General features: G+C 42.0%; 1 protein-coding gene and 1 long non-coding RNA gene across 8 annotated transcripts in view; one reads left to right on the top strand and one right to left on the bottom strand.

The window, feature by feature from the left end:
* The window catches only part of LOC309436619, a 481,462-nt gene that overhangs the window by 140,823 nt on the left and 319,264 nt on the right, over positions 1 to 21,375 (bottom strand). The gene's annotated exons all lie outside the window — the stretch shown is intronic.
* The window catches only part of AGO2 (argonaute RISC catalytic component 2), a 58,700-nt gene that overhangs the window by 11,261 nt on the left and 26,064 nt on the right, over positions 1 to 21,375 (top strand). For 3 of the 7 annotated variants that reach the window (XM_082045907.1, XM_082045909.1, XM_082045908.1), the window contains 6 exons: positions 8,447 to 8,642; positions 12,044 to 12,164; positions 17,286 to 17,470; positions 18,956 to 19,092; positions 19,219 to 19,353; positions 20,981 to 21,068. In XM_082045907.1, the coding sequence (XP_081902033.1) occupies positions 8,447 to 8,642; positions 12,044 to 12,164; positions 17,286 to 17,470; positions 18,956 to 19,092; positions 19,219 to 19,353; positions 20,981 to 21,068 (862 nt within the window). Of the gene's footprint in view, positions 1 to 2,769; positions 3,067 to 8,446; positions 8,643 to 10,623; positions 10,646 to 12,043; positions 12,165 to 17,285; positions 17,471 to 18,955; positions 19,093 to 19,218; positions 19,354 to 20,980; positions 21,069 to 21,375 lie in introns of those variants that run through there. The other 4 variants (XM_082045912.1, XM_082045906.1, XM_082045910.1 and 1 more) reach the window with 4 other exon arrangements.

A 21,375-nucleotide genomic window follows, 5' to 3' on the forward strand; every position in this document is an offset into this window, starting at 1 on the left:
CTTAATTTCATACTACAGCACTAAGATGTTAGAAGCAATCTGTCAGAGCGGGATCCCTAAACGTCTCAATGGTCATACGTGAGACTCGAAATATGACCAAATATGAGGACAGCGCCTTCAATTTTGCTCCTCACTGTTGAAGCAGCCCTAGCTCTGGTAGCCCACATGCTGTGGTTAGAAAGCGAGAGACCAGAAGAACTTTTACAGAGGGGCTCCATCAAAAATGATATGAAAGGTGTCATATATGAATATTTGGCTATCCAGGCACAGTTTACATATGGTCAGAGTAAGAAAAGAAATAACAGAAATGTAACATGCAGAAAAAAATGAGGGATGCAAGAAGATAGTTGAGCTAAATGTCTCTAAGGGTTGGCTTCCAAGTGTAAATGGAGACACGTGGTGGCCTGGGATGAGCAGGTGCTTGGGAGAAGTAAAGGAACAGACTGAACGCTATGGGGAACGGGGACACTCCATCCTCAAATGATCTACCTGGATAACATTTGAAAGAGAATTCCAGGAAAATAATGATTTACCAACTGTGGGGTGATACGTGGCTTGGAAACTTGCAACAAATATAAGATGGACATTCAAAAGGGGAAGGTACTCTGGTGCAGTAAAAAAAGGAATAAGGAAAAGAGAGGAAAAAAAAGGAACAAGGAAAAAAGAGTAAAAAAAGGAATAAGTGACCTTGAGCTTTGGAAAAGGAAATTGAGATCTGCAGGCTGGGTGATCCCAATGAATGGATAAAGGTGGCAACTTAAGTCCACATTTTGGAGTACGCATATGTGTATATAGCTCTGGTTGCAACCTGTTTTAAAGCAGAAATGTGGCTCTGGACAAGTAAGAGTTCTAAAGCGTTGTTTACTTTGCTACTAAGTAAAAGGACACGCAAATTCGGAGGTTGAATTTGATGTGTCCAGTGACCACTTTGTGTGTTGTACAAGCGTTGTGGTGTAACCCCAGCCAGCAACTGGGACCACACAGCCGCTCACTCATCCCCCCGACCAGTGGGGGGAAGGGGGGGAAATACCCCAAAACTTTAGTGGGTTGAGATAATTTGATAGGACAGCAAAGGGAGAGAAATAATAATAGAATATACAACACAAGCAATGTAGAATGCAATTGCTCGCCACCTGTGGCACTGATAACCTGTCTGTTCCTGAGCAGAGGCATTTCCCCCCCTGGCCAACTCCAGTTTGACATCGTATGGTAAGGACCACCCCTTTGGCCAGCTTGGGTCAGCTGTCCTGGCTTTGTCCCTTCCCAGCTTCTCATGCACCTGGTAGAGCGTGGGAAGCCGAAAATGTCCTTGGCTCCCCAGCAACAACCACAACATCAGCGTATTATCAACATTCTTCTCATACTAAATCCAAAACGCAGCTACTAGAAAGAAAATTAACTCTATTCCAGCTGAAAACAGGACAGCAACTTATCTGCATCTTACTTGATTTGTAGGGCGATAAGGCTCTTATACTGAATTTATTCCTCATAGTGGATATAGATAAGGCCTCCCCACCCACTGCCCTTTTTTGCTGAGGACACCTTTAGAAATCTGTTAGCCCTCCATCCAGTGTCCTGATTGGTACAGCTAAGACAGCAAGTGGCAAATGGAGTGTTCTGAGTAGTCTTAGATACACTTTATTTGCATTAAAAGATAAGGAGAACTGATTTTCCATTTTGCTCTTTACCTATTTCCATTCCTGCAGCTGCTTCTCAGGTTATTTGCTGTACTGGGCTCTACAAAGTACTGTTTCCTATAAGATGCGTTATTAGCAGAAAACCTCCTGAAATCTTCTGCCAGTCATATCTTAGTAAAGAACCTTCAATAGTTTAAGATAATGCTGTAACAGATCATAGAACCAGAGAATGGTTTGGGTTGGAAAGGACCTTAAAGATCATCTGGTTCCAACCCCCTGCTATGGGCAGGGACACCTTCCACTAGACCAGGTGGCTCAAAGCCCTATCCATGGACACTTTCAGGGATGGGGCTTCCACAGCTGCTTTGGCAGCCTCAGCACCCTCATGGGGATAAAAGGTGATTAAAAAAGAAAAGGCTGTTACTCCTTGTTCTATCACTATACGCCTCTGTAAAAAATCCCTCTCCAGCTTTCTTGTAATTCCCTTTAGGTATGGAAAGGCTGCTCTGAGGTCTCACCAAGGCCTTCTCTTCTCCGAGCTGAACAAGCCCAGCTCTCATCATCTTTGTGCCCCTCCTCTGGACTTGCTCCAACAGGTCCATGTCCTCCTTATATTGGGGGTCCCAGAGTTGGATGCAGGACTCCTGGTGGGGTCTCACAAGAGCAAAGTAGAGGGGCAGAATCACCTCCCTGACCTGCTGTCCATGCTCTTTGTGATGCAGCCCAGCATACAATTGGCTTCTGGGCTGCAAGTGCACATTGCTGAGTCCTGTTGAGTTTCTCATCAACCAACACTTTCAAGTCTTTCTCCTCAGGGCTGCTCTCAATCCATTCTCCACCCAGCCTGTATTTGTGGTTGGGGTTGCCCTGACCCCTGTGCTTTTGGCCTTGTTGAACTCCATGAGGTTTACACAGGCCACCTCTCAAGCCTGTCAAGGTCCCTCTGGATGGCATCCCTTCCCTCCAGCGTGTCGACTGCATCACACAGCTCGGTGTCATCGCAAACTTGCTGAGGGTGCATTGATCCCACTGTTTGTGCCACTTACAAAGATGTTAAACAGCGCTGGTCCCAATACCGACCCCTGAGGAACGCCGCTCTCCACTAGTCTCCACTTGGACATTGAGCCATTGACAACTCTGAGTGTGACCATCCAGCCAATCCACCATCCACCAAGTGGTCCATCTGTTGCATCCACGTCTCTCCAGTTAAGAGACAAGGATGTTGTGCGGGACAGTGTCACATTCCACGTTCATAACATCAGTCACCCTTATCCACCAAGGAATCCCATCGTACAAGGCCACCAAATTTGTCAGGCACAGTTTGCCCTTAGTGAAACCATGTTGGCTGTCACCAGTCACCTCTTTATTCTCCATGCGCCTCAGCATAGTTTCCAGGAGGATCTGCTCCATGATCTTGCCGGGCACAGAGGTGAGATATTAGATACAAATGAAGTTCTGATTCCATCATTTCTTCTGCTTCCATCCAGCACTTTGCTCATGGTTTTCTGAATTCTTGGGGATAATAGATAAATTTCCTTTATTTGTTGTGCTTCATCTAATTCAATAATGCTGTCGCTTGACCAAAGAACTTTTGATTTCCATACTCTAAAATATGCTTAATGAGCAGCAGAGGCAGCTGTACAGGTTCCGTACTACCCCTGTAATATCAAGGGAATTGGAGCTGCAGCTTTGAATTTTCCTTATCTCGTAGAAAACACTGCCAGCCTTTTTCCTATCAGTCTTTAACGGTTCTTAACCGAAAGCCAAAAGTTAAACTTCTCTGTATACCCGGACTGTAAGAAAACTTGAAGAGCCCAAAGCTTTTTTATTTGGGTCCTAAAAGGAAAAGGCTGAACTCTGTATTCCTTTTCTTGCTCCGAACTTATATATATGTAAAGAAAAGAAATAACTCTATGCAGACCCTGTCAAGGATTTGTACTGGATGTTTTCCACATTCTTTCCAAATTCCTTCTAATGCTGGTAGTTAAATAACTATTTGTGGAAATCCTGTTTGCCTCCCCATGGAGTGTCTCCTCCCCAAGTCTCCCATTCTAAGCCTGTCCTCCTGAAAGGGGATGTGACTGTTTGCATGCCTGGTGACAGGCCACCAAGGTGGCTGGGGACATGAGGTACCAAGAAAGGCTGAGAGAACCAGGTTTGTTCAGCTTCAGGAAGGCTAAAGGGAGATCTTCTGGCTTGCTGGAACTGCCTCAGGGGGCACGATGGAGAAGACAACACCAGACTTGTGGTGGGTGCACCAGAGCAGGGCAGGAGGCGATGACCAGAAGCTGGAACACAAGAAACTCTGGTATAAGGCAAGTTTATTTGACCACAGGGTGATCAAACACTGGAACGAGTTGTAAACGATGTTGTGGAAGTGATCCTTGAAGATACTCAAAACTTGACTGGACAAGTCAACCCGGTCGCTTCCAACCTACTTCATTCCATGTTCATGCTACTCAGCACCTCTACAGCAGCAGCTGGAAAAGCCTTTTCAAGCAGATGTGTGTGTTCATTTGCCAATCTTGGTTCTTTTTAACCTAAACCCCTTTGAAAAGTGCATCTATTGCGCAGCAATATCTGAAAACACTCGTCGTGATGATCCAGAAGAGCTGCCCTGTTGTGTGCTATTAGAAATAATAAAAACCAAAAGTGAAGCTCCGAATAAGGCTTCCTTCCTCCGCCTTAGCTTCATTTAGAGACTATATTTTTAGAAAAATACTCTTGGAGACTTCCTATTGACAACCGTAGGTTGTGATAGCCTGATGCTAAAGCATGTGTTGAGTTGTGAAAACCTCACCTGTTTATTAAATATACGTTAGGACTTGCCATACGAAGAAACTTATTGATATAATTACAGCAGTATAATTATGCTCAGACAATCTCCTGTGTCGACAAGCCCTTAGATGCAACTAGCTTGGCCCCTTCTTGTGTAGTAACTCACTAGGCCTCTGACTGCACATTAAAATTGCATAATTCTTTGCTAAAAACCCTTCAACGTGCAGGTTTGGTGCTGACTGGCAGCACTTCCAGGGTGCAGTTAAGCTGTAAAAAATTACAAAGAAGGACAAAAATTGTCTATTTTTTTTCTAGTAGACATTACACTTCCTAAGATTGATAACTATTAATCCTGAGTTTATGTAAATTGGAATTTTAATGGGAAGTCTGGGTTTTTTCCTTATGAAAATAAGCTTAAGGCCAGTATACTGGCACCTCATTATTCAATACGCAGCTTACTTTACTTCACGCCTTTAAAATGGTGCACTCGATGGTCCCAGTCATCATATCGAGGCTGAAATGTTCTTATTATTCATATTATCATCTAGTAAATGAGCGAGGAGCTTCTGATACTCATTACCTGGATGCACCAGTTTATTAGTATTTAATCCTTATTCTAATTCATTCTCCCCTTGACAGGAGCTGGGGCAGCTGAATCACTTTGAACGTAGTGATTGTCTTTTAAGATTGAAGCTCGTGGTTTTTTTCTTTGATAGGGAAGAATAAGAAGGTTCTATCCTCTCCATCAGCACCAAATTCAGTATTTTGTGACTCTACAGTTCACAGCTGTAATACATTTTACACAAGATAATTAGACTTTGCATTCTTCATCTGAGGCACTCGTCCAAAAAGCAAATTCAGATCACCAAATTGCAATGTATATTCTTTTCCTCTTGAAATTCAATTCATATCCCTCAGTTCTATAGTTAATGCATATGTATCTGGTTTATGTGGCAAAAATATAGGTTGACTGCTTATCGGGTCAGCGCTGCCGTTCAATAAACAGCACTTATCTCTGTGAAGCACCACCCTGCCCTAAATAAGTTTGCCTGGGTAGTTGAGCCAGAAGTAGCTTCCTTGTTAAAAACTTATACTGGATCATTAAAAAAAATCACTGAAAACAATGTTGAAAATGAAAATACAGCGTTCTGAAACAGTTTGATAATTGTATTTTATTCTCCATCAGATGCGCAGGTTGTGTCGATCCCTGAATGGCTTCGTTACGCCCCTGTGAGAAATAGTGAACGATCCCATTTTAATACAGTGGGAGGAGGATGTATTACTTATTATTGCAGCATAAATAGTTTGTGGAGTAGTTCTCCCCTCCGTCATGCTGCTCTTTGGACTTGTAAATCTTGTAAGCTTGTTTTTGTTTACTTCATATTTCTAAAAATGAGCCGTGACAAACCAAATCTGGCACAGAAGCAGGAAGGGCAGCGGAATTAGGATGTGGCAGTAGATACCGAAATGTTAGAAGGCATCAAAATAAACAGCAAAGAGAAGACAAATGCTTAATATTGATAAGATAATAAATATTGCAGCTTGAATACAGGGTGTGGGTAACAAGGAATGGAAATGTTAAAATGCAAATGCCAGGAAGAAATGGTAGAAAATTCAAATATATTTGAATATGGAATGGCCGAAAGCAGAAGTGGGAACCAGATTTCTTTGGGAAAACTATGGTGAACAAGATTCTGGTGGAGTAGAGGTCGATGCTTGGTGCACATCATCCTGAACTCATTTTGAGGTGGATAATAGAAATATTGGTTATATAGCAAGTCTGAATGTTTGTGGGAGTATTTTTTTATGTTACTTTCCAGCTGTAGTGATAATGCTAGAAATAAATTGGTTGTGTTATCCACAGTAGAGGGTTCTTTCTGATTAATGACATGGAAACTTGGCCAACTTGCAATACCAAGCAAGGAGACCTGGCGCCTGAGGGGGCCGCTTGGATGAGTTAAACACCTTCCAAAAAGCATTTGAAGCAAACAATGAGAATTGCTGTATTTCCATTAAAAGCAAAACTGAAGGGGTGTTTGTCGGGAAATTAGAGAGACAGAATGATCTTTTATCACAGAAACCTGAAGTTTTAGGTGATGGAAATGCCAACCTTCAGCAACAAGCGTCTTTAACATATTGATCAAGTTAGCGTTGGAGAAGTTTCCCAAATGTAAAACGAATGAGAAAAATCAAGAATTGTTAAAACAACTAACTAACAGAACCCTCTTATCATGTTCCCAATGTCATTGTTAAAACAACTAACAAAACCCTCTATCACGTTCCCAATGTCAAACTAAACTGTCTGGATTCTGGTATATAGGGAAATTGGGGCTGAAAGGTTAGAAAACAGTAAAAATAAGTAAGGAGATGCTGATGGGTGGGAAACTGGGAGTGTGGAAGGGTAAAGTGTGGAAACGGTGCTACTAAGGTTGGAAATGGTCTTGTTATTATTTTTATTAACGATCTTTGCATAAATGTTAGGAATTAGTACACGATGCTTCATCATGGGGCGCAGGAGGGGTTGTCAGAAGAGGAGGATCTGAGCATCATCCAGAAAGCAGCAGGGTAATAGAAATGGCTTAAAAAAAAAATATATATATATATATATATTAAGGATGGTGTAGGTTGACGTTAATAGTGAACTGCGAGATAATTGTCCCTAAACAACCGCATGTATTGAGCGGTCACTGGGTGGCCAAGAGCTGCTGGTACGAGGCCATGGTACAACAGGCAAATGCGGTTTAGGGCTCGTTAACCTGACGTTTCCAATTGAGAGGTGAGAACATCAGTGTGATTGTGCTGGACTCTGAGACCTCGTGTAAAATAACACTTGGTGTTCGTTAGAGATGAGCTGAAAATGTATTAGCTTGAAAAAAGACTGGAAAGATGAGGGGGGAAAAACAGGTTTATGAGAAGAGACTAAGAGAAGTGGTACAGCCTGGAATTAAGAATTAAATAGGAGTTTGGTTTAAACCTAAAAATACTATAAGGAGTGCATAATCTGAAGGTCAGTGAGTATAACCTGATAATGAATAAATAAAAATGGAAGGATGTTTCTGAGTGTTAGAGCATCACAGTTCTGAAACAGCTTTCCAATAGGGAAAGTGAGGGTGGAAAAGCGGCGTCTGATCTGTTAATGAAGGGATGTGCCTCCTGAATTTGATAATCCCGGGAAACCACACCTGGAGAGAGATAATACATAAGTAATATGTAATAATATTAAGTAATACTTAAGTAATGAGAAGCCTCCTGGGTTATTTCACATGTGAAGATTTTGCTGCAAGTCGTTATTGCTCTAGACCAGAGAAAACCTGAGTCCTGATGCTGCGGGAGTTCTGAATACTTGACTTGGTACCTCCCGTGCTTCCCCATGGATTTTTAATGGGATTTTGTAGACTGAAAAAGCTACAAGCAGCTATTACGCTTCTGCTTCACGTTGTGTGATCTACAGCTGGTGTTTGAGCTGAAGAATCCACTACAGCAGCACTGGACTATTTGCTGCTTGCTTGCTGGTCAAAGGAAGCAGCAGGACATAGTTTAATGTATGTAGCTGAAATGCATGCATTGCATTTGCTTTAGGTCCATGCAGCCCATCCGAATGTGATCACAAATGCGGTTTAGGTGCTAGAAACTCAATTTCATAGGCGTTTGCCCAAATAAACGTGGTTGGATGGTTCGCTTCAGTGTCTGTTTTGGAATGGAGGTTCTCAACAAAGAGCTGGTTCTGGCTTTCCCAGCAGTGCCCGCTTGGTCTCTCAAATTCCCACCCAGCTGACTTCTTGTATACGAAAATGCAAGTGATTTGAAGGTTTTGTTCAGTAATCGGGGCTAGAAAATAACAGCAAATGGTGAACCAGCGTGGGAAGAAGAGAGCTAGAACTCACAGACTCCTAATAACAGGGTTTTTTCATATTGCTTTAAAAAGTGACCAGTTTAAATATCACTGCTTCGTCGGTCAGATAGTCTGTAAATTTGTTTACATGTCGATTTGCAATAGCTGATGGTTAATTCGTGCTTTCTGTTTTTTTCAGTGCTTGCACCTCCTCCACCGTTGCCACCACCAATCCAGGGATATGCCTTTAAACCCCCTCCTCGACCAGATTTTGGCACTTCTGGGCGAACAATCAAACTGCAAGCCAACTTCTTTGAAATGGACATTCCTAAAATAGATATCTACCATTACGAATTGGATATAAAGCCAGAAAAATGTCCTAGAAGAGTTAACAGGTAATAACTGTGCTTTGCTTTCCCTCAGTTTACTTACGTTCTTGTTTTCCTTAGAAAACTGTGGAGCCGTGTGCCAGTTTTCACTGGTAGCTTCCAGCTTTGCTTATCCATCCATTGGTATTCTCTACCAATCTAAGACTTCGGTGCTAATTGTCCCTTATTGTGATTGAACTTGTCAGCATCTTAAGATGCTGCTGCTGAAAGCCACTGGTGACAGATGGATAAATTGGATTAACTTTAGCGGAGCTGGTTATAAATCAGCTTGATAAATCTGATTTTTCATATTGCTTGGTTAAATGTTGGAGTGCAATTGGCTGACGAGTCCTTCAGCGCAGAGCTGGTGTTACCAGCCTGTTTTCCCACCTTCTCCTACTGCCAAGGGAAGGCAAAACCCATTTGTTTGTGCTGCTGCGAGAGGATCGTGGAGGGACTAAATTAGGTAAGAAATTATCCTTCATCAGCAGATTCTATATAAGGGAAAGATATGCTCCTGAAACAGATAGCAAGGTGAAAACATGATCAGTTGGCCAAGGAAACAAGCAATTAGGTCTTGCATTTTGCATTTGTGCCCTATTAGTCACCATGTGGCAACCTCATTGACTTGGAAAACAGCGGTGTTGCCAGAAGCGAAACTTGAGAACAAGACTTGGCACTAACTGGAAACCACAAGTGTCTTCACCGTAACTACCTACATCTTGACTGTAGAGGATCGGAATGGCTTGTTTATATATTCAAGAGCAAACCCTTTCCTTATTAGAAAAGGTTACATGGGGAGAACATGCAGTTGTGAACATGAACGGAGGGTGAAGTCAAAAAAGCCACCCGAAAGCCAGAGTTTTCTTAATGTGAATTAATAGACTGGAATGTATTATCTGCTGTTATTACTGAGTCTTCAGTGTCACAGCATTTTCATCACTATGCTTTGCTGTTCTGGTTTTTTCCTCTGGTGATCTATGATAATTTTTGAGCAGGGCGAGAATTGAATTTGATTTTAAAAGCAAACACTGTAGTGAGTGTATTAAGCCGAACTCTCTTCTTGCCCAAGGGAAACCCTGCTGATTTTTCACTGAAATACTGCGTTGGAGCGCCGAATAAAAATGTCACCAGTCCCTTTTTTCCTAGTGGGGGCTGTGAGAGCTTTGCTTTCATTAACCAGTATCTCTGCCACCAGCTCCAGCTGGCAACTGGTTTGCTGCTGTGGGTTGTAGTTCTGTGCGTGGGTGCTTGCTCACCAATGGCAGAGAGTGTAATTATTCAATAATAAAGCCCTTTTTCTCACTGAAAAGGCAAATTATGTTCACTAGCAAGTTCTTTCTCCGCTGCCAGCTTCCAACCTGCTCTGCTTTGTCAGGTTAGTCACTCCCTCTGTTGTGGTAACAGGAGCAGGTATGAATCTACATAGATTCAATGCCTTTTGCAGTAAACAAGGATGTCATAAACGCATCTGACAGTGCTATGGTGCGTGTTTCTCAGAGCAGTGTGGGAAGAATACAAATCGGATTCACTTGATGAAGTGCATGCTTTATTTCTTTTGAGTGCTTATTCCTGCATGGACATGCACCTGGGTTTTTGGGAGCCAGAACCTTTCAGTCCTACATGTATACCTATATTTTTGTGTGTGCTTATACATATATGTACAAGGAATGGTAGTTTTTCAGCTGGCTTACACATTAAGAATTGGACTACATGTGCATCCTGCATAATCCTGTGTGTGTGTGTGTGTGTATATATATATATATATATATCCCTTGGTTTAATTCATGAGGACAGCTGGGACTCGTACAAGGTTCAAGATGAGCTTTGCTTGCAGTTGCTGGCGCTCAGTTCTTGGTATGTTCACACAATCTCAGTAGAACCGTAGTCCCAAAGGGCTGAAGTAGTAAATTGGTAAATAACTCTCTTTATTTAACTTCACAACTTGCTTTTCATTAAGATGTCTCCACCCACAGCTGAGAAGCACCATCACTTAATGTGCCTTGAAGCTGGAAAACCTTAATTAAGAGGTGATGCTCTTTTTTAGATAAAGTAGTTCACAACTGTCTACAACTGCCTGAAAGGAGCTTGGAGGGGGTTGGTCTCTTCTCCCAAGTAGCAAGTGATGGGACAAGGGGAAATGGCCTCAAATTGTGTCAGAGGAGGTTCATATCGGATATTAGGAAAAAATTCTTCACAGAAAGGGTTGTGAGGTAATTGGAACAGGCTGCCCAGGGCAGTGGTGGAGTCACCATCCCTGGAGGGGTTTAAAAGCCATTTAAACGAGGTTCTTAGGGACATGGTTTAGTGCCAGAGTTGGGTTATGCTTGGACTCAATGATCCCGAGGGTCTCTCCCAACCAAACTGATTCTATGATTCTACAATCGGAAGAACTTGCTCAGTAAGAGGATGGGTTTTCCATTGCTCAGTCTTTAACTCAAGGTTGAAAAACGCCTCCTTCTTCCCACCCTCCAAACTACGTCCTTGTTCAGGCACACATTGCAGACCTGAGGCAGGACTTACCAGGTCAGGTTTTACTCACATCTCTTAGGAGGTCAGGCAAGTTTCTTTCATCTTGTCTTAAAGCTTTGGCACACAGCTAAGAAATTGTCAATTAAACTAGTCTTCATTCTTTTCTTGAACGAATGTAGTTTCATCTCACAATTTTACATCAGTGTAATATCTAACTGTATGCTGGGTTAATTGCCTTTCCAAGTCAAGGTGTATGAAATAGTCACCCGCAGCCTCTCTGCGCTGCTGCTTGGCAAGGATATTGAAGAAAGAGGATGCTGTGGTTTCCTTTCTGTGTCAGTTTAACTTCTTAATGCCCTTTTGCCCCGAGCTGTATGTTAAGGATCTTATAGGCAGCGTATTGTAGGTGACTGATGGATTTCAGATTTTACAGCCTTGTAAGGACGTGTCTTTGGGACATTTGGACAAGAGACCTTTGGCATCAGAAGGTGGTGTTATCCCAACAGACCTCTCATGGGCTGGTGAACTGCTTTGCATGACCAGTGTGTGAACACTGTGGTTTGACAAGAACTTTGTAACCTCATTCTTACAAACACAAAACTTAATACCAGCTACGCTTAAATGCATTTGTATTTTTAATATTCACCGGTCCCAGTGAATGTACACATCCAGTTCTGTTGGATGGATCCCAGTTCCGTTGCAGAATATCAGAGAAAAGAGGCAGGGAAGTTTCAATCTGAAAAAGGTAAAAACAGCTGCTTTAAGAAAACAGTTTAGTCTGTGAAACTGTGTCTTTAATTCAGATCAGTCAAACAAATCTTGTCTTTAATACCCACCAGTGGACAACCCTTTCATTTATCTAATGCCTCTATTCATAAATATTAGTGTTAGTGTTCATTTGGCACTTAACATCAAAAGTAAAAAGTTGAATTAATGTAATCTTTTTGTATTTTCAGAGAAATAGTGGAGCATATGGTTCAGCACTTTAAAACCCAGATTTTTGGGGATCGCAAACCGGTGTTTGATGGAAGAAAAAACCTTTACACAGCTATGCCGCTTCCCATTGGGAGAGATAAAGTAAGTTTTAAATATAAGTTTCTAATTGGAGATTCTAATGTCATATTTGCAGAGCTTTTCTAGTAACTGATAGGAAATGATTTGCTATTTCGGGAACAGATGTCTCCTTCCGTCACCACTTTGCTCAGAGTGTGTTTTGCCAGGACAGAAGCGTGAGCTTGTTGCCATCAGAATGGTCACTCCCTTTTCCATCTTCCTTCTTTCCTCCCTGTGATTCTCACTCTCCACCAGCCGGAATAAACTCCCCCATCCCTCCCTTGGTGGTGTGGAACCTCTTTGCTAATCCTTTACGACGTGAGAGCCAAATTAATTTGAACCGCGCAGGTTGAGACCTGCTGGCTCAGCCCTGCGGCAATTGGAGAGGACTTGTTTTGTTTGCCAGCTCCGTCTGGGGGGTGGTGACCTTTTTGGTCACTCCAAAGCTGCAAATTGTACCCATCGTTGACTGCTGAAGCACAAGGGACTATGTTGGAACACGCTAACGCACAAACCATATAAAATAATTGAGCCTACAGTTCTGCGGTCTAGTATCAGATGGAATTTTCCGTGGCCTTTTTTAATTAGGTGATGAACACGTGAGGATACAGTCGTTCTCGTTACTCTACGGTAATTCCCAGAGGTTGTTATTCCTTCTGCTCTGGGTGCAAGGTGGGGTGTGCACGGTTACAGGGGCCGACTGTCCCATCCTGTACAAGCTGATTACAACCTGACTAGACAAACTAAAATTAAAGGGGGAAAGGGAAATACAGAGAAACGTGGAAACTTGCTTTTGTGACTGGGAATGGAGATGGGGTCTTCCTAAATTGAGTAGCAGCGTGTTATAATACTGTTGATGCTGTCCTTCGATGTCTCGTATTGTGTGCCTGTGCAGTGCTTGACATAGCTAATAGTTCCACCTGAATCCAATTCTTTATCTCGTGTGTGTCATTTTTATTTCCCCCCAATGTATTAAAGTGAATCTCATGCAGTAAAGCTCAGTCTCTATTCTAGTCTTAATTATTTTTCATTAACTGATAAGCTAGTGTCTAGGGAAACTATAAAGGAATCATTTAAAATGATTTATTTTTCACTTTCACATATGGCGTTCCAGTTCCTACAGGCTGGAAATACAAGATTGCTCAGTGTTTGCTAAAGGTGGAAAAATACTCAATGAGCATCTCCTAGGGGTTTAAACAAGTTCTCTGGATACACACAGAGCTCTTTCTAACTAGAATACTTTCCAAGTTGTGGATGGCTGACAATATATTTTACGACAAGTATGCAATTCTGCATTTCATAAGGTAAATGAAAAAATGGTTGATCTATGGAGGATAAACTGGGATCAAATGAATCCTCAGATCTTAGACTTTGTGAGGTGCAAGTTGACCCTCCTCTGATGGGAACGGGAGGAGATGAAACACTCGTGTTCCTTCCGTGTCTGGATTCCTGCTGACCAAACAGGACTCGATTCGCTTTGGATTTTCAAGCCCACGTGTAGTAAATCGTACACCATAAAAATAAAGTCTAGTGACTGCGTCAGCAGGAAATGCTTTTGATGCCCTGATTCCTTCGTGTCCGTGCAAGCCAGTGTTGTAACCTACACCTGGGAAAAGGCTGACGAACAATTTCATTAACCATTTTGGGTGGGACACAATTATCCAGCCAAAGCAATGATTGTTTGCAAAAGGCAGTCGCTGAGGAGGGTGTTTTTAGTGGAGTTTCGCACAAACTGGTTCAAATAGTTCCATCTGTGGCTCATATTTAGGCTCGCTTTTAATAAACTCCTATTTTTGCCTATTTCCCATGGGATCTGGGACTTTGTCAGTTGTTCTGCCTTATGTATATTAACACGGAGGAAAGACGTAGTAGAGATGAATCTTCAGCTGGTTTAAATCAGAAATATAGCTTAATGAGGGAAATTTTTACATGGTGCTAAACTGGTTTAAGCACAGTTTAAACCAGTATAAAGCTTTTAGGTATTAGGACTTTCCTCCAGCATTATTAGATAAGGTTTCTTTGGGGTTTGGTGTTTTTTTGGCCATTCTGTACATGACAGATGTTGCACGTTTACTGCACATCTGATTACATATAGGATCATATAGAAAAGATTCATGAACATACAATGATTAATAGAGGATCCTTACTCTTAGTGGAAGAAGGCTGTGATTTCTGCGGTTGGTTACGTCTTACACCATCTTTAATTAGGAAAACAGTAATTATGAATGAACCGAGCTGCAGTTTGATACAGAAATCCTGCTTAGCTCCAGATTTCTGAACAAGTCCATGGGAGTTCGGCATCCAGATACTTGGTTGGAAACTCTTTTCCTCTGGAAAAGATTGAGAAAAGACACATTGAATGCTCAAAGCACAATAAAATAATCACGTAGCATTGCGTATATTTTATAGAGGAGTACTAAGAACTCCCCAGAAACACACGGACAAGTTTAATTTTCAGTTCTCATTGCAGTGTGACCTTGAGTACGTTGATTAAGGACACATTTTTCTCTTCAGTAGCGTGTAATTCAGGTGAGATACTAAAGGAACATAAACCTGAGAAGTTGAATTTAAACCTTATTTATCTGAGCAGTGACTGCAACTGTTTTGAAGTGGGATAGACCCAGCAGCAAAAACTGTTTGGGCCGAATTGAGTGCTGCAAACTTCATTGATAGCAACTGCAGCAGAAATTCTTCAATCCCAGGTCTTTTATTTCTACTGGGGACGCAGATACTGCAACACAATTAGTCCCGCTCTTCATCTTTTCCATTCCATCACGGTGAAGGAGCTTCGTAAATTGAAGTTGTTAATAGTCAGCTGAGTTGTGTTTTAACAGCATCGGCGAGAATAGAAATTATGAAACTTGGAGGAGCTGAAAGAAAAGCGCAGTTGAGGAGTGACGGATCTTCCATCCACTGTAAATGAGATGCAAGTTGAAGACCTTTTGTTGGCATGGTGGACAAAAAGGCTTCATGGGAAGCGTCCAACCTGAACGTTGATTTGCACAGGTTTTCAGCAGAGTTCACCTTCCGGGCCCCAGTCAGACCAGCAAACCCATAATTACCGACTATTGCTCCTTCTTCTGCTCCAGTCTCCTGGTGAATAATGTTTGTACTAGAGGAGATGCGGCTGTAATGCTAATTTTGACTGCGTGCTATTGTCAACTTGTTTTTTTGGGGGGATACAGGAAGGTTTATTGTTTTTTCTCTTTCCGATTTTTTGACTGAAGGTGCTGTTGCAAAAGACCAGATGATTGCATCTATTAACTTGCTGCTACCCATGTATTATTTTTGCTAGCCCACTAATTGCAGTTTTTCTGTCAGGCGAATGCCTTTGATATTTAAATTGTCAACTCCCTAGGACAGGAAAATGCAATGTTGTTATTTGTATATAGCGCAAAGGATTCTCTCATCTTGTTGTTTCTTGTAGTCGCTCCCAGAACTGCTCATCGCTTCAGACAAGCCTCAGTTTTAGTCCAAGAACTTCTATGCTCAGGCTTTCTTTGGTGTAATGAAGAGAAAAAAATCAGCATTACAAGTAATTACAAGTAATCGGCTAAAGTAATTTACCATAATGTAGTTTGCCAGTGGTTTTTAGGCAAAAAATTCAGTGTAGGGAACAACATATCAAAGCAGTGCCCTTGTTTCCTACCTGATGCCATCACCAGTACTTGTGGGGGTCATAGTTTGTTCTTGCTTTGGTATTTAAAAATAAGAGGTTGGTGGGTTTTGTGGCTTTTAGAGAGCAAATACGAGAAATTCATGAATCCTGGCAGCCAGCGGCAGACCCCTATTTATTTCATGGTCAGGGGGGTGGAGTCCAGTTGAGGCCTGTATCTAGTGCAGTGCCTCAGGGTCAGTGCTGGGGCCTATATTATTCAATATATTAATCAGTGACTTGGATGAGGGACTAGAGTGACTGTCAGCAAGTTTGCTGATGACACCAAGCTGGGAGGAGTGGCTGACACGGCAGAGGCTGTGCTGCCATCAGAGACCTGGACAGGCTGGAGAGCTGGGCGGGGAAAAAATTGAATGAAATAGAACAAGGGCAAGTGTAGAGTCTTGAATCTGGGCAGGAACAACCCCAGGTTCCAGTGTAAGTTGGGGAATGACCTGTTGGAGAGCAGTGTAGGAGAAAAGGACCTGGGGGTCCTGGGGACAGCAGGATGACCATGAGCCAGCACTGGGTCCTTGTGGCCAGGAAGGCCAATGGTACCTGGGGTGGGTTAGAAGGGGGTGGTCAGTAGTTCAGAGAGGTTCTCCTGCCCCTCTGCTCTGCCCTGGCGAGACCACACCTGGAATATTGTGTCCAGTTGTGGCCCCTCAGTTCCAGCAGGACAGGGAACTGCTGGAGAGAGTCCAGCGCAGGGCAACAAAGATGCTGAAGGGAGTGGAGCATCTCCCGTGTGAGGAAAGGCTGAGGGAGCTGGGGCTCTGGAGCTGGAGAAGAGGAGACTGAGGGGTGACCTCATTCATGGTTACAGATATATAAAGGGGGAGTGTCAGGAGGATGGAGCCAGGCTCTTCTCAGTGACAACCAATGATAGGACAAGGGGTAATGGGTTCAAATTGGAACACAGGAGGTTCCACTTAAAGATGAGAAGAAACTTCTTCCTGGTGAGGGTGGCAGAGCCTGGCCCAGGCTGCCCAGGGAGGTTGTGGAGTCTCCTTCTGTGCAGACATTCCAACCTGCCTGGACACCTTCCTGTGTAACCTCATCTGGGTGTTCCTGCTCCATGGGGGGATTGCACTGGATGCTTTCCAGGTCCCTTCCAACCCTTGACATTCTGTGATTCTGTGATTTTAGGCGTTCAGGAGTCGACATGAGCAGTGATGCATTAACATGTGTTGGGCACCGGAAATCACATTATTGGATCTTCACAGAGATCTCCCTGTTGCTACACAAGCACTTCTCAATTATAACGTTACCTCAAAGATGTACATAAATGCATGGCAGCTTTCTCAAATACACCTTTGGAAAGATCTAGCTGGAAAAAGAGGCTGTACCTAATGAATATTGTTTCTTCATTACTGCTTTTTGTCCCCTCCTATGCTTCGTAGCATTCAGAGGAATCCATCGTCCCGTCCAAGCCCCGTTTTCCCATTGAAATGGAAAGAATCATCTTGGTTTGTTGTTTGGCATTGTTGCAGGTGGAGCTGGAGGTCACGCTGCCAGGAGAAGGAAAGGACAGGATATTTAAGGTGGCCATAAAGTGGATGTCCTGTGTGAGTCTGCAGGCTTTACACGACGCTCTTTCTGGTCGGCTGCCGAGTGTCCCGTTCGAAACCATCCAGGCGCTGGATGTGGTGATGAGGCATTTGCCATCCATGAGGTGAGAAGACCCTGCCGGTGTTTAGGACATTGTGTTGTTCTTTGAATCATTTCAGTGGCTTTTTGGGCAGGCCGCGCTTTCATAACTCAACCAAAATAATAGCTCTGGTGTGCTCAAGCGAGAGGCAATGTGTTGCTTCTCTGCTCATCGTGTGGGATTAGGAGCATCCAGCCTGGGCACAAGTCCCTTTCCCTGCTGGTTTGTGTGATGTTTGCTGCCATCTCTATGACATTTTATGATAGGACAAGGGGTAATGATTTTAAACTGAAAGGGGATAGATCCAGAATAGATGTAATTAAGAGATTCTTCATTATTAGAGTGGTGGAACACTGGCCCAGGTTGCCCAGAGAGGTGGTGGATGAACCATCCCTGGAGACATTCAAGGTCAGGTTGGATGAGACTGAGCAACCTGATCTGGGTGAAGATGTCCCTGCTCATGGCAGGGGTGGCACTGGGTGACCTTTAAAGGTCCCTTCCAACCCAAACCATGATCTCTCTCGTACCCCGTTTCTCTCTGGGCTTCAGGGAAGGAACTTTGCCTGTGTGGAACGTAGTAGACATGTAAGGATGTTTTTAAAACTTGTTCCTACATGTCCTTGGGCAGATGTTTATTGCCAATTTTATATAAAGGCTACTGTGCTAGGAGGACATGAACGCCACCCAGTGTAGCTATTTTTATAGAAAATAAAAACTTTAAAATGATTTTGTTTTTCCAAGCCAGTGAGATCTGCAACATTTGCCGTCCAACCCAAGAGACACTGTGTTTAATTAACAAGTTGCCCAAGACCACTGTTTGAATTACATTCGATGGGAAAGTAAAGAACAAAGCTTAGTGGAGCTGAACTTTCCCATTTCGAAGGGCTAAACAGGGAAAATGAGTTCAATTTATGTAAATATCTTTAAATAGCTTTATATTACATTGACTTTATCCTCACAATAAGGATAAAAAGAAAATCCCTTTAGCCAGGTTTTATGACACCCAGCCCAAACTAGTTAGGCACAAATCTTTGTTCAGAGAAACACATTGATGCTGGTTTGATTAATTTGATATAAAGTGTGCAGTACTGAATTACCAAGGTGAAAGATGCCTCAAAAATATTTGTTAGATGAGTTGTTCACCCACGCAAAGTTTCCATGGATTTCAGATCAAGCCGTACACAAGGGGAGATATTATTATGTCGTTGTATTAGTAGCGGAGATGTTTAATTATTTTCTTACTGAAACATAGCTGAAAAAAATGTTATTATTGCCTTTAATTTGTATTAGAAGGTGTATTAAGAAACGTGCTGAAAATAAATTTAAACCAACACAAGTTACAGCAAATTTCTTGCTGTAGCGATATGGATTCTGAGAGTTGTAACCTGAATCCTGACAGGAATCTCAGATTATTGGTAATTTGAAACACCGACACTTCTGTGCTTTTGAATATGAGAATTTACGTTAGTTATGGCTTTTCATGCTCTGAATTTCTGTTGTCTATTGCAGATATACTCCTGTGGGGCGATCTTTCTTTACAGCTTCAGAAGGGTGCTCAAATCCATTGGGTGGTGGCAGAGAAGTTTGGTTTGGCTTCCATCAATCAGTCAGACCTTCCTTATGGAAAATGATGTTGAATATTGATGGTAGGTCCTATAAAAATATTGGCGTGTCTTTCTCTTTCATTGGAAAGCCGGAAAGTTGGTTCTGTTTGTTGGATTCTTAAAAGTTTCCTCGGTATTGTTAAATAACAGTAACATTTTTGCCTACAGTGTCTGCAACTGCGTTTTACAAAGCACAGCCAGTTATCGAATTTGTATGTGAAGTTTTGGACTTCAAAAGCATTGAAGAACAACAAAAACCTCTGACAGATTCCCAAAGGGTAAAGTTTACCAAAGAAATAAAAGGTAATAATTAAATTACATAAAACTGCTTTATTCTATCTGATTTGTTACCACTACATATTCAAAATACTCTATAGCAGTTGCCTTATTGGGAGGCAGCTTATTGCACCAAACAGCGCATCCGTTTTTTGAGCAAAACTAAGAGGCAAGAACTATTTTGTTACTTACATATATTTCAAGACTTTCAGAAGTTTACTGATTGTTTTAAGTTTCAATCTACTTGGCTTTTTTTCTTAATACATGGGTTAATCTCTGTAGCTTGACAGGCCACTTTGTGAATAAAAGCAAAGTTGCGTCAGTTCAGGCAAATACGCGTCTTCAGGTTTGATGAATCACCAGCATAAAAAGTTAAGTGAGCGTATTCATTTGTTATTTCTTTTTGAACTGGCCGCATTTAGAGCTCAGTTATGCACACAAGTGAATTATCGCAGACTCGAGGTGCTGCTGAGATCTTTTCAGCATGTAGAGCAACATCCCTTTCTATGTCAGTCTCCTTAAAAACAATTTATCTCCCCAAGTGAGTGTTGCTTCGTTATATTGAGAAGCTACATTTACTGTAGTACTTTACTCTTTTAAAGTATCTCTTATCTCTAAAGTAAATACAAGTTAACAGTTAGAAATACAAAAACTTCATCTTTTTCACTTTCGGAACATATCGACAGTGCCAGTTCCATGACAAAGATACTCCAGTTCCTAATCTAATGAGTTCAAACTGGTCACAAAGGCTGGGTTTTCATGTTTAAAAACATTAAAGAATTACCAGACCTTAAACTTTTCCAATTATTGCTGTCAGTATTTTCGTATTCCAGATTTTACTCATAATTTAGCAATGTGGTTTTGCATATTGAGATATCTCGTAAAAGATACATATACTCTCTTGATACATATACTCTCTTGGAAGCTTACTACACTTATTCTAATATGTAAAGATTGAATCAAAGAGGAGGAGGAGGAAGGAATCTTACTGTTTGTGATCACCAAAGCTTGTGGAAAAGCAAGGTCCTTCCTTCATGATACAGAAGAAAACAAGTTAGAAAAACAAACCCCATAAATCCATCTTGCAGCTTCCTTGTTTCTATGAAACATCCGCAAAAATCATCTTTGCCCAATTAGAAGTCGGCAGGAAAAGTATCAATAAATCCCGAGCTTGCACTGGTTGTAAATGTTGTGCAAATATAATCAGGTGCTGAACCGCCAGCTGCTTTTGTCCTTTTTTCCACAAGAGTTTTCCTTCTCCAGATAGAAGAAGTCGTCTGGAATTTGCAGCAAAGCTGGTTGTAAATGGAGCTATTGCGGTAGCAGTTTATCTTTTAATGAAAATACCATCGTGCAGATTTCGGAGGGATTCATGAAAACTTGGTACTTCTTGGAGGTTTCATAGTAGGTGGCGCTTTGAGCCGTAACAAGTTCCATAGGAAGATCAGGGTGGCATTTGACAAGTTATTGGTGCTTCTGATAGAGGGGGGGAAATATGTGGCATTAGCAGCCTGAATTTGTACACGTGTGCTCATTTATTAACTCTCAGAACATGCTAATTAGTGAATGGCTTTAATGCACATCTTGTGTAGCAATCAAGGGCACTGACACCTGCGTTTCCAAGAAACATTGATACCTATTTTCCTATTTTTAGGTCTAAAGGTGGAGATAACACACTGTGGACAAATGAAGAGAAAGTACAGAGTGTGCAATGTCACCCGACGACCAGCAAGTCACCAAACGTAAAGTATTTTGCTTCTTTTTAAGCACGTGTTTACTGTCAGGCTGGTAAAATATCTTGCCTGCCTTATTAACACAGGAAAAGTTGTTTTGGAAAACGATACTTTCTTTGATCAGTGTATTTAAAATACCCCTCAAAGTATTTTCCCAGTTTTGCTCTTCTTTTTGTTCTATTTCGATCCTATAATGAATGTCACAGAATCACAGAATGGACTGGGTTGCAAAAGACCTCAGAGATCATCCAGTCCAACCCTTGGTCCAACTCCAGTCCATTGACTAGATCATGGCACTAAGTGTCATGGCCAATCT

This window comes from Streptopelia decaocto (genome assembly GCF_964273445.1).
Source record: "Streptopelia decaocto genome assembly, chromosome: 2".
Classification (NCBI taxonomy): domain Eukaryota; kingdom Metazoa; phylum Chordata; class Aves; order Columbiformes; family Columbidae; genus Streptopelia; species Streptopelia decaocto.